General features: G+C 42.3%; 1 protein-coding gene across 1 annotated transcript in view; it reads left to right on the top strand.

Annotated features, from left to right (window-relative positions):
• SEMA3E (semaphorin 3E) overlaps positions 1 to 13496 on the top strand; it is a 222632-nt gene that overhangs the window by 110582 nt on the left and 98554 nt on the right. The window contains exon 2 of the mRNA XM_037889249.2: positions 11544 to 11704. Coding sequence (XP_037745177.1) covers positions 11544 to 11704 — 161 coding nt within the window. The remainder of the gene's footprint in view (positions 1 to 11543; positions 11705 to 13496) is intronic.

The following is a 13496-nucleotide window of genomic DNA, read 5'->3' as shown; positions in this document are numbered from 1 at the left end:
CTCTGCATCTGCTGTGAGTAATTGATTTGGCAGAGAAGCTAAGCTGAAAATTTCCTTTCATCTTTTATTTCTTTACTTCTCAGTTTTCCCTCTTTTTTTGCTTTCCCTACAATGCCTCTTTTCTCTTTCCTTCTGTTTTTTATCATGTTGATGGTTCCAGATATCCTTGCTTATGCTGTCAATCACATGCCATCCTGTTCAAGAGTGTATGCCCCATGAAAATCACTTGGGATAGATTATTTTTATCCATCCTTTCAAAGGAAATTCAATTTAACAGTCATTTTGAATAGCCTAAAACGCTAACTTATTTGGCATCTTTATTTTAAATGAAAGCACCGGATTCTCTTCCTGTCAAAACACTGGATTTCTCCATAGGAAGAATTCTACCAGTGCTTGGTTGGTAATAAGCATGTAGTGAGTGGTACACCTTAATAAATCAAGACTTCAAGAGGTCGATCTGTCTGTGTTTGATCAGAAAAGTGCTGTACTTATTTGAACCATGTGTACCTTCTAAAACACAGAGATTTATAAATCTTCTCTTTCAACTGTTAAACTGTTAAGAAATTAAATATAATTTAAGACATTTTAACTTATTTTTAGTAGATTCGCTCAGTAGAAACAGTGCCATATAATATTTATAAATAAAAACATTGGCTTTGCTTTGATAGGACAGTTAGATAATGTTCTCCAGGACTATTTCAAGTTGTACTCCACCAGGGTGTAACAATAAAATACGAATATTTTCACTTTTATGTTTGTATTGAAACTCTTTTTAGGAATAACCATGGAGGAACTAATGGTATGAAACTCCCTATTTTGCACTTTTTGCTCTGGAAAAATCCTACTATTACTACTACTAATAAATAAATAAATACCTACATCTTATATATTATATATCATCCATACATCTGAAAGTGCTTTACAAAAGAAGTAAGTATCATTAAATACTGAAGTCAGTGTGGAATTGTCCTGAGTAAGGAGAAAGAAGAGCTGAGGTGAGGGAGGGACTGTTTGCCCTTGGCCACTGTTTGAGAGGGCACTCAAATCAAGCTTTAACCTGGCACGCGGGGTCACAGTGCCACTCAGGTTTGGTTTGGTGGCCCCTCCTCCATGACAGAGGGGTGACCAGGCCAAACCTGAGTCGCACTGCGACCCCACACACCAGGTAGCATTGCTCGGAGCAGGGCCCAGTGCCATGGGATAGCAGATGAACTACTTCTGTGGGGTGGGTGAAGTACAGGCTCACTCACCAAACTCATCTGCCCAGCCTCCCCTTGGCGGGATTCCTTTTGGAAGGGTGGGGAGTGATCTCAATTTCAGATTTTTCCTCAGGCCCCCCAAAAACCCTGCAGCCCTGCTTAATAGGAGACCAACTTTAAAATTCTCAATCTCATGTGAGTATACCATGCCCAGGCCAGCAGTCCCATTGAAGTTAAGGATTGCTCACATAAGAACTGCTGGAGCCGGGACCAAGATCCATATACCATGGACCAGGATCTCTGCTGGTGTAGGGTAAATGTCTGTATGCAGATTTACACCAGTTAAGAATCTGGTCCACATTCTCCTGCAATACTCATATATTTCATTCCACGGTTATTGACGACAAACACTGAGGGATGTTGGGGCATGTTTTGTGGGAAGAGGCACATTTTGCAGCCCACCAAAACCTTTGGAGTCTTGGATGATCAGTGCAGATGTTGTCGTTATGGAGCCTTGGTTTGATTGCTTGCCAGCATTTACTGTCCAGCACTGAAATGAGTCCAAAAACGGAGCAAGATGTTGTGGGCTGACAATCTGTTACTGCACGGGAAACAGCCAGCTAATTGGAAATAAGCGTGGAATCGCTGCAGGAAGCTTGATTTGAAAACTCCAGCAACAAACAAGTAAAGCTGGCTGGGCAACCCGATGCTGGCTGTGAATGCCAATTCATTACAAGCATGTTCTGGGGAAAAAAATTGCACTTTAAAAACACAGGAGTCACTGGAAAAAAATAAGATGCTATTATTATTCTTATTTATAGTTGGTCTGATTCCTCTCCCCTCGGCATTGATTCATGGGTCAATTCCAAAACCCACTGAAGTCAATGGAAAGATTCCCCTAGGGCTTTGGATCAAGCCCTAAGGGAGAAGTTAATTGCAAGTTACAGTGGTTTAATACCAATAAAAGCAAGGTCAGAAACAGCATCCAAAAGCCTGCTAGGCACTTCTCTGGCATGTAGGAAGACAGGCGAATGCCCCAAAGAGATCACAGTCTACAAACAAGGAATGCCTGAGTCACCGTGCAGCAGCATTTGAGGCGATTGCACAACGGGTGCACACAGCTTTGTGGCATAGAGGCCAGCAGTGCGGGGACTCTGCACACTGGTGTGCAGGGAGCGTGTGGGGCAGCTGAGCGCGTGCGATGAGAGGTGCAATAGCAGCTGCAGCGAGGCATATCTCCCTCTTTGCAGCCTGGGGATGAGGATTCCTGGGTAGTTCACAAGTATCCAGCCCAGATCCTCAGGCTGGTTGCTGAGCAGAGGATTTTAGCCCAACCACAAACAAGCAATGAACTCTGGACCAGGGGGTCTCAACCTTTTTCTTTCTGAGCCCCCCCCCCAACATACTATTAAAACTCCACGGCCCACCTGTGCCACAATAACTGCTTTTCTGCATATAAAACCAGGGCCAGCATTAGGGGGTAGCAAGCAGGGCAATTTCCCAGGGCCCCGCAAAGGTAAGTTGCTTAGGTTTTGGCTTCAGCCCTGGGTGGTGGGTCTCAGGGCTCTGGGTTTCAGCCCCATGTGGTGGGGCTTCAACTTTCCGCTCTGGGTCCCAGCAAATCTAATGCCAGCCCTGCTTGGCGGACCTCCAGAAACCTGCTCGTGGCCCCCCAGGGGGGCCCCCGACCCCTGGTTGAGAATAGGGTGACCAGGTGTCCAGTTTTCGACCAGAACACCTGGTTAAAAAGGGATCCTAGAGGCTCCGTCAGCACCACTGACCAGGCCATTGACTGTGTGGTTGGCAGCGGTGCGCAGGCTCCCAGGAAGCAGCTGCATGTCCCCCCTCTGACTCCTACATGTAGGGGCAGAAGAGGGCTCCGCACGCTGCCCCCACCCTAAGCGCTGCCCCCGCAGCTTCCATTGGCCGGGAACCGCGGCCAAGGGGAGCTGCAGGGGCGGCGTCTGCAGACGGGGCAGCACACAGAGCCTCCTAGACGCACCTCCGCATAGGAGCTGCACAGGGAACATGTTGCTGCTTCCAGGAGCTGCTTGAGGTAAGCGCCGCCCAGAGCCTGCACCCATGAGACCCTCCTCCAGTGCCCAAACGCCCTGCTCCAGCCCCCCAAGCCACTGCTCCAGCCCTGATCCCCCTCCCACCCTCCAAACCTCTCAGTCCCAGCCCGGAGCCCTGCCCTGCACCCCAAATCCCTCATCCCTGGTCCTACCCCAGAGCCTGCACCCCGCAGCCAGAGCCCTCACCCCCTCTCACATCCCAACCCACTGCCTCAGCCTGGAGCCCCTTCCCACACTCTGAACTCCTCATTTCTGGCCCCACCTCAGAGCCCGCATCCCCAGCCGGAGCCCTCACCCTCACTCCCTCATGTACCCCAGCTCCCTGAGCCAGCCTGGTGAAAATGAACCAGTGAGTGAGGGTGGGGAGAGCAACCAGCAAAGGAAGTGGGGAATGGAGTGAGCGAGAGCAGGGCCTCAGAGAAGGGGCAGGGCATTGGCGGGGCCTCAGAGGAGGGGTGGGGCAACAGTGTTCAGTTTTATGTGAGTAGAGAGTTGGCAACCCTACTTGAGAACCACTGCTCTGTACAATGAAATATAAAGCTATAGGGAAAGCTTAAGAGCTGGTGAGCTCTATGGACTTGTACATTTGCACTAGCTAAGGATTTGGCCCTATGCCCAACCAGTTGCATATATAATGGTGGTTTATCTTGTTACAATATACACAGTTGTCATTTCTCTTAAATTACCAAGATCGGGGGGTAAGCGGAGGGGAAATTCTAGCCCCACTGAAACCAACAGCAAAACTCTTAATTCTGTGGGCCACAATTTCCCCCATGATGACTATATTTTTGTTTCATATTACATCTTTTCACCAGCTGTATCCATCTACCTACTCAGTTACCCAATTTCCAAGTTTTTGCTCTTTCACAAACCTTTCACTGACAGTATCAAATTGGAACAATGTGATTTGCATGTTGTACGAATAGTCTGACAAAACATACCTTCGTGCCTTGTTTTCCTTATTTTTTGTTAAGATCACGGTGTGGCTCTAGCCAGTTCTGCACCAGTGTAACTCAGTTTACTTCAGTGTAATTACTCCTGATTTGCACCAGAACCAAGGCGATCAGAATCAGACCAATGCCTTCCATTAAGTGCACTGAAAGAGAGCATATTTGATCTTTTTTCCAGCATACTGTTCTATCATTCTAAAACATCAGTATGGTCACACAAGACAATCTAACTTTAATCATTAATAAAGTGAGGAGGAGCATGGGTGCATGTCAAAAATTTATCCCAAATATGTTATACTGTCGCTTGTTTAAAACATGCATTACTTCAGTGTCATTATAATCCATTGAAAATCAGATACTGAAAATGCTTTCCACTAGTTTGAAAAGAATCCCCCACCCCCTTTTTAAAATTAAGTTTCCATCGTTACAGTGAGTTGATGTTAAGTAGCAAAATATCAACACTGAATTTCTCTTCAAAAAGAATTAAATAAAATTGACGACTAGAGAATATTTTATTGGACTGGCATATATTCATTTGATTAAATTTTAAAATCTCTATGTTTACAGCCTGTTTAATGGCTTTATATTGTTATTTTTAATGGGAGCTATAGCTTCACTATGGAAAGCTATGAAGGGGAACTTTACTCCAGAATTTTACAGGAGCGTACACTTTGGTTTCTATAGGAGTGGATGTAGTATCCATACTATATATCTTGGCAGGTTTATAATGTTTTATATTTCCATTGCATAAGACATAAAAATAGATCAGTTACAGTGCCATCTGCTGAATATGAACTACAATCACTAAGAAAGATAAACTAAATAGAAGACAGAGAAAAAAGTGAAAGATTAATTTTAAGCACGAACAGCTACTTAATGAGATCAGAGCACAATCTAACAAGCTTAACTATGTAAATGCATCTCATGTTTTTAAAGGTTTGATTTCTATTTCTATTGAATATTTGCAACCAAACCAAATTAGGAGGGGGAAAAACCCAAACTGTACCCAGCAATCTGTTACATGAATAGGATCACACCAGTAATAATCTTGTCCAATATTGTAAAAAGATAAGGAGAAAGTTCTGTGCTCCGTAAAGCACTTAGACCATCTAAAAGTACAATAATCACCTTATTTAATTTCAGAGATTTTTATGAAATGTGGTTTGTACAGATAAGGGAAGGTCTGTATTTGCAGTTGTGTTTGTGGGATTTATTTTTCCCTCTGATGTTTGCTGTACTCTGACTGCAGGCTTCATGTTCAAATCCACAAATTCCAAAGAAGTGTCTAGAAGAAAGTTGATTCCTCCCTGGGAAGAATCATCCATGGACATCAATGATCTATCCTTTTTGACTGGGACAAATGCATTCTCCAAATGGAGCTTCTTAGCCAGGATCATCTGCTGTTAAAAAGAAGAGATTGAGTCACGGGCCTCCTTTTAGTCTACATTAGGACTGTAGGTTTACAAGTATCTGATGTGGCAACCAATGTAGTACCTTTTTCTGCTAGGACATTTGAATGTTGTAGCTCTGTGATAACCGGGAAGAGTGACAAATTGTGAATGTCCACTATTGACTCAAGTCCCTTAGTTTGTTACTGTCCTTAGCTGTATTGGTCATAACAGATCTAGGGGAAATCCTAGCTCCATGGAAATCATAGGCAAAACACACACTGACTTCAGTGGGGCCAGGCTTTCACACACATGCACACCCACAAACCCCCGTGTTTGTAAAAGGTAGCTGAAAGGTGAAATATCTTCCCCCTTTTGCATATTAGCTGACTATTAATTCCTGATTAGCATTCATAAATAGGAAGAGTTAAATCCTTGATGCTATGAAAGTGAGCTTATATTATCCCAGTTATGGAGTATAACTGAAGAGGATGTTTCTTGCAGCTATTAGGATATTGCTTTCTGTTTATTGCTCTATCCAATTTCTGAGGAGTCTGCCTGGCTGCCATATTGTGGGTTAAAGTGGCTGCATACTTTAGCAGAGTTCCACACTGCACTCTCTCACAATGACTTTTACTTCTATTTTGCACATTAACTGAAAATTTAAGTATTGCAGACTAAAAAGTATATGGATTCTTTTTGTGTATGGAAAAACAGAGTGGTAACTTTCAGCATTACCACTATCTGCGACTTCATAAGTTATCTCTTTTTTTGGTGTGATTCATTCTGATTCAACTCTGGTTGAGGTGAAAGCGTAGAGGTTGGTGGGTAAGAAATGAAGGATCTTTTCCCCCTTTGATATGCTATTTAGGCAACAGTACAGCTATTCCGAGCCCAATAAATATCATTGAGATGCAGCTTCAAGTGTTCATCTGCAGTGTTTAAAAGCAGGATTGCTTTGAAGATTATGGGTAGGTCAGGGAGGCAGAATGACATTACTAATGTACTAGCTCATGTTCAGTGGCCAAGATTCCTTGTTTCCCAGGGAGAAAGAACTGTGCCTCCTGTTATCAATTTTATATGGAATATTGCCAGTTAAGGGTCCCAACCTTGTCAGACTGATCCAAGCACTTGTAAGATGATATTTTGATTTTGGTGATGGATTACTAGTTGTGGTTCCTGTGTATAATCATCTTTTCTAAAGTACTGATGGGTTGAGGATGAAGGCTGATTTTACTGTTACCATCCAATCAGGAAGAATGACATGTCCAGAGAAACTAACTGACTTTTATAGGCTTGAGGACTGGCTGAACTTTTTTCTTAAAACCACTAGTAGGTGGTTGTCCTCAAATTTGAAGGTTGTCTAATGAGTCTTATCCAGAAGGACTTTTTGATTCATCCAGTAATCACTTGTGTTACAAGTCTCTCAGGATCTTTCTCTATCTCTCTGTCTTGGTTTCTCTCCTTTTCATACATCTCGTTTTGGCAAGAGGAGTGAGCAAATTTTGGAATTCACCTGTAGCAAAAATCTGAATTAATTCATACTCCTTTGTGTTCTGCCAGGTTCTTGCCAAAGCTGGCTAGCTGTAATATTTGTAGTCCACAGCTAAACTGATAGTTAAAGAAATAAAATGTCATTCAGATTGTCTGCTCACATTACATGGACATCATAGATTACATTAGAGAATCTATTACATTATTGTTTGAGACACATGGCAACCCTAAGTGCTGCCTCTTGTTATGAAGCAGGCCTGAGAAGTTCACCTTGCATACTCAGCTTGTTCAGCATGTCAGAATCATTTGTCAGTGTCCCACATCTGGAAAGCATCTTCACTGGAAGAATGTGCGGCAGAATTAAGTAATGTGGGAGGTAAGATTGTATTTCTGCAAAAAATGTAAAGAGGGAACCGAAGATTTTTTTGAGAAGGCAAAAGAGGTGAGCGATAGACTTGTGTGGTTGTGATGTAATGCTACACAAAGCCGTGTGCTTCTGTAGCTTTGTCACCCTCCTTAACAAAGTACAAACTGGAACAAGGAACAATCAGTATTTATGGTTAACAACAGAAGCCTATATAGAGGGTCTGCACCGGGGGATTGGCTTTTGAGGGTTGGGTATCAGGGTAAATGATTAGTCTAGGCGGCAGCATGCTTTGGCTATGCACTCAAAAATCACCACCTTTAAGAAGCTTTCTGTATTTAGAACACCAAGCATATTTTGCTGAAAGAAAAAAAAAGTGTTTTAATTTAAAAACTGGAGATGTCAAAATCAAATAGTTCCCAAGTTCATTCTTCTAGTAGGAGAAATATTTGCTCTAGCACAATCCTTGGAAATTTGGAAGGATAGACACTATTTGGGAAATGAGCATTAAAACAGAGCAGAAATTAGCCATAGTGAATATAGCCTGGTATAGCTCTGCAAGTAGCCAACAGTGTCCTGTCCAAGAAAGAAGAGAGCTGCTGGAGGCCCAGCACATCTCATCATTTATCATTATCCTCACATAGAAGGGAGAATAATCAGAATCAGTTCATAAAAAGTGTGTTTGTTATAAGAAAGAACTTGGCAAGTGAGATTGCCTTGAATATCTGCCAATTTGTGTCTGGAAGGCAGAGGACAGACCTGCAGAATTGGATGGGCATGGAAAACAGTGAGCAAGGAACTGGCAAGTTTTGTTCAATTTCAGATACTGTACTTCTTTTATGAAATATAGTCTACGAGCCCATAGTTGCACTAAGCCTTTTGTTGGTAAGTGAACTGACAGAGTCAATTTAGGAATGTGTAAATATTGAAACAACCATTTCTTTGTGTGCCCAGAGGAAGCAGAGAAATATTGTTCCTGCAGTAATGATGCTTTGCATTTATATGATACTTTTTATCTGAAGATTTCAATGAGCTAATTACACTGCCTGAAATAACTAAGTAGCATTCTACTAATCTTACAGATAGTTAAACTGAGACACATTGAGGTTGTGACTTGCCTAAGGATGGGAATGGAAGCTAACTGGCTTTATTTCCAGTCCTCTGTGCTAAACACTAAACAATACAGGCTCCTGAAATAGTCCTTCCTCTCCAAATGGAGTATCTTTTAAATGTCTATAGATCCATGTGAGGTGTAGGTTCATGGAAAAAAGCCTTTTAGCTCTGGCATCTATACTGGCTTATCAAGGGGGGAAGCTCCTCTTTAGCTCACATGGTACGTAGTAGCTTCTCCATATACAACACGAGGAGCCTGAGTGAATTTTCATATAGCACAGGTCCAGCCACCAAATGGGAAGCTCTGCTAATTGACTACGTGTTACCTAGTGTTGAGCCACCAGTCTATGGTCCATCTACATTACAAGGTTATGGATGAAATTTTTGCCATCATTTACACACATGCAGTTCCTATTGACGTCACACCAGTTTCCTCTAGCTTGTTTCACAAAGTTTTTGCACTCTCACCTTTTGCTTTTTGGAGTCCATTATTGTTTTATGGCTGTTTTAATCAGTGAGAATGGGACCTGGAGGAGCATACGTGTCTTCTGGATGTCCACTATAAACACATTTAGACACAGGGGACAAATGTTCCTGGTGCTGTTCAAGTCAATAAAGTTACACCAGGGATGAATTTGGCCCAGGGCTACCAATTTTTAAATATGGATGCCTATAGGACATATAGGACAAACCTCTCATAATTAGACATCCAGATTAGTAGTATAGGAGGTGCATATATTTCCCTCTTCCCCAGGCTGATCTTGAAAGATGCTAAACTCTCTCAACATCTCAATGGGAGATGAGGATGCACCTGGCATGACTGAGTTTTATGTACCAGTCTGTCGATTTAAATGCCCAAATGTAGATAGCTCATCCTATTTTGGCGCTCACATTTGAAAACCAGTCCACTCTGATTTCTTGTGCAGACCTAACCAAGAGGCATATCTGTCAAGTGAAATAATGTCTCTGTTATGAGAATTTTGCTCCCAGGACAAGGTGCAGGTAAATCAGGAGAGTGTTACAAAGATATCTCTGGATCTTCTTTTGACCAGTGTATAACCAGAACGTTAAAATTCCATTTCTCTCACCCCAAGGCTGAGTCAAAAAAAGAATATATAGGGTTTTTATCACTGAAAAGGAAAAGCAGGAAGTGGTTGTTTGAGACAAAAATTGTATTTGAAGTTCTGGTTTGATCCCCTTATTTATATAAGTACAGACTTATATATAGATTGAATGTTTCTGAAAGATTTCATCTGGAGAGAGAAATTTTCCGTCCATGCAGATCAGGCACAATGCAGCACAGGGTTTCCAACATTTCACCACCAAAATATCCCACTTCTAATCGTAATATAACACTAGTCGTGATGAAAAGGCTCTTCTACACAGGGACATTCAGGAAAGTTACAACGAATTAACTAAAGATGTTAAGTTAATGCACCTAAGTTAAAGTATGTTCATCCCCATGTGGGTGCTCTCATTCAGAAGTAATGTGGCTTTAGTTTACTGTAGTTTAATTCTTCACATGAGACTGTCCAACATCAGTATTTTAGTCCCTTTTTTCAGGCTTGAGTTTTACTTCTTCAGAATAAACCAATTCAGCACAATTTTCACCTATAAACAGGTCCCTTTCCCCAGCAAGAGCCTGATCTGCTCTCTAAAGGTGTCATTTCCAAGGCCCTCTTTCTAGGCATTAAAACAAGTCTCTCTGCTCCCTTTTGCGGAGCCTTTCCTCAGGCAGCCTGGCTTTCAGCCTTCCTGGTGTGCTTCTTGCAGGATTACACTCCCCAGGCCATCTGCCTGGGATCCAAGGAGGGCCTCTCTGCTCCCTTCTCTCCCTGAATTCAGGCTGCTCTTTAAACCAGCAGACCTGGTACTGAGGGTATGTCTATACTGAAAAAACAGGCAAACAAAAAACGTCCTGCAGCAGAAAGTCTCAGAGCCTGAGTCAACTGACTCAGGTTCATGCTATAGGGCTAAAAATAGCCGTGCAGATGTTCCTGCTTGGGCTGGAACCTGGGATCTGAAACCCTCTCCCTTCACTGGGTTTCAGAGCCCTGGCTGTAGCCCAAGCGGGAATGTCTACCCTGCTATTTTTAACCTCGTAGCCTGTGACCCTTGAGCCTCGAGTCAGTTGACCTGGGCTCTGGGACTCATGGCCATGGGTGGGTTTTTTGATATTTTTATTTTGTGCAATTTATACGTACCGTGAATCACCAATCTTCTATCATTTGACCCCAGGACTTATTCCCTTCAGCAGGAGAGAGGGAGCATGAGCCTGGGAGAGGGAGTAGGTTAGCCCCAGCCCTCCTGAAAGGTCAACTCACCATGTGGCAGCTACCCAAAATCCATAGTTGCCTTTGAAAATGTGGACACATAGGGTACAGGATGTCTGCTACTCTCATTGATTTCAGTGGCAAAATTTACATTGAATTCAATGGGAGCTGAGTTGGGCCTTCAGTAGAAAAAAAAACATGAAAGGGATGAAAGGAAGCAATTTATTGTGAAGTGACTAAGAATATACTTACTTATCATTGGGGGCTTAACAGACATGCAGCTCGGTGGGGGGAAGTGAAGGCTGGGATAATTTATCCACCAGAGTCTGAATTTCTGGCAAATGACTTTCTATTGATTCATCCCCCTTTTCTTATTTGCAGCTAATGTTTTAAAGAGTTGATTCCCTTTTCTAAAATGCTAAAGAGGAAACATTTTGTTTTTCTGTCACATGGTAGATTGAGCACAAAGATTACAATGTACAAATCCACTTCCAGATCTCCAGGACATTTGGACAGTTTTGAAAATAGTTCCCAAGTGTTCTGTGTCTCTTTCTTACTAGGCGTTTTTAAGATTCAGAATATCTTAATGTCCCCAAAACCTTTTACCTCGTTCCCTGGAAAAACATGAAAACGAAGTCGTGAAACTAAGTTGTTGGGTATTGATCATGCACACTGGTTGTATTTCAGAGCTCTGGGATTTAAACAGGACATCAGTCTTTCATAGCCCATCTGGATACCTTGGTCTTCACACAATGCTGCTGGATGAATATCAAGAGCGACTGTTTGTGGGAGGAAGGGATCTTGTGTATTCTCTCAGCTTGGACCGAGTCAGCGAGAACTACAGAGAGGTGCGGAAACATAAAATAGTGCATGGCATGTGATTCTGCATGAGAATAACTTCCCAGGGCTGGGGGACTTGGATGGCTCAGGTGACTGGAAATGGGATAGTGGATGTTTTCACGTTTAAAGGGACACCAAGTTAAAATTGAAATTTCTCTTATTTGTTTTTAAACTAAATTAATACCCACAATCACTTGACCTGCAAGAGATTGGTGGAAATAAATATTTCTCACACTATTTCAGCTTGTTTATTTTGTGCATTCGACAGCATTTTGTTTACAGTTGAGTTAACTGTTTCCCTCATGTAGTCTTTCCCACAGCAATGGGGGGAAGGGAAAGCATTTCAAAAACCACAGAAATACACAAATTGGAAGGGGCCTAGATTTCAAGTTGACTGTGTCCCTTTAAGTCACTGGCTCAAAGCCAATCCAGGTGAGCAGTGACTGAAAGTTAGTATCATTTGTAGCCTGTTCAGTGGTTTATGGGAGAAGACTTGGTGGTTTCTACTGGAAAGGTTTGCACGTTACAAAAACATTGCTTATAGTCTAAGTGGCAGTCTAAGTGGAGAGGCCTCCAATGAATGGGGATGGAGACTGAACTCCTTTCTGACCCCTGAGGCTCAGATTGGAAGCACATTGACAGAGCAGTGTAAGGACAGGTCCACAGTCCACACTGCACTTGGCTGCTCTGTGGATAAAGGATTTTAAAATCTGGCCCCTTTCAACAGCATCAAATTCACTTCAAAAGAAATAAATACAACACCACTAGAAAAATATCTTTAACTGATTTCCATTGTGTACCAACCCTTAGACAATGAGCAGCTGATGCAAATACTCAGGAGACAAGTGTATTAACTCGGCTATGTAGGAAATTAAATGCTAGGACTCCACAAAGCACAGTGATACACACAGGGCCTTACTCTTCCACTGTAAGATGGGCGTTAACTGCCCTTGCATTTGGTAGAAATTGCTCATATCCTGTAATGAGAGTAGCGTCCAGGGATACAAAAACATTTAAGAAGTGTCTGTTTCTATAAAATAACCAATCTTTCAATTAAGAGTAAATCAGCATAAGAAACGATGACAGCATAGAACATTTTGTGCTTCTGTCCAACCGTCTTAACCATCTTGTCCTATCTGGACACACTCTTCGGGCTCTCATTCCAGTGACATTAAAAGAAAGTTTAGCCATTTACTCTGAAACTCCACCCTTTGCCTGGAGGCCTGTGCACAGGGTATATCAGATTAGTGGCAATTTTTTTTTAATGATATGCGAAAAATCAGAACCTGGAATAAATGTTCAGCCTGACTGAACATATTTGGAAACATGACCTCACTGGGCTCGGCTCCTCAGAATTCAACTTTCATGAGCTCTTTGGCTTTTCCTGTCAGTTATCCTAGAGTGCATTGCAGATATCCACTCCAAAGTCGAGAGGGCAGAGTAGAGAGACTTTGACTGCTGCTAGGTCCAACAATTTTATCAGCAAAGATGTAGGTGAAAGGAACTTCATCAGACTTTTTCACATTAGAAATTTAGAGTGAAGTTTGAGTGATCTGGTCCATGCATTCCTACCTAAGGACCTCATCAAGCTGTAATTAATGACATATTAATTAGCCATTGAACTTTTCCTTCATGTTGCAAACACTCATTGAAGTAATCTAAGACATAGTTGTAAACCAAAGAGAGTATAATTAGCATTCCAAACTGATACTATGAAGAGAAAAAAAAGAGGAAAGGCAAATTTATCTATTTCAGTCCTATCTCTTGTAACAGGGACAAGTTTCCAGAAGCAGCAGGGAA

Source organism: Chelonia mydas, chromosome 1 (assembly GCF_015237465.2).
Source record: "Chelonia mydas isolate rCheMyd1 chromosome 1, rCheMyd1.pri.v2, whole genome shotgun sequence".
NCBI lineage: Eukaryota > Metazoa > Chordata > Testudines > Cheloniidae > Chelonia > Chelonia mydas.
The sequence above is the reverse complement of the archived record's forward strand: the minus strand, read 5'-3'. Positions and strand labels throughout refer to the sequence as shown.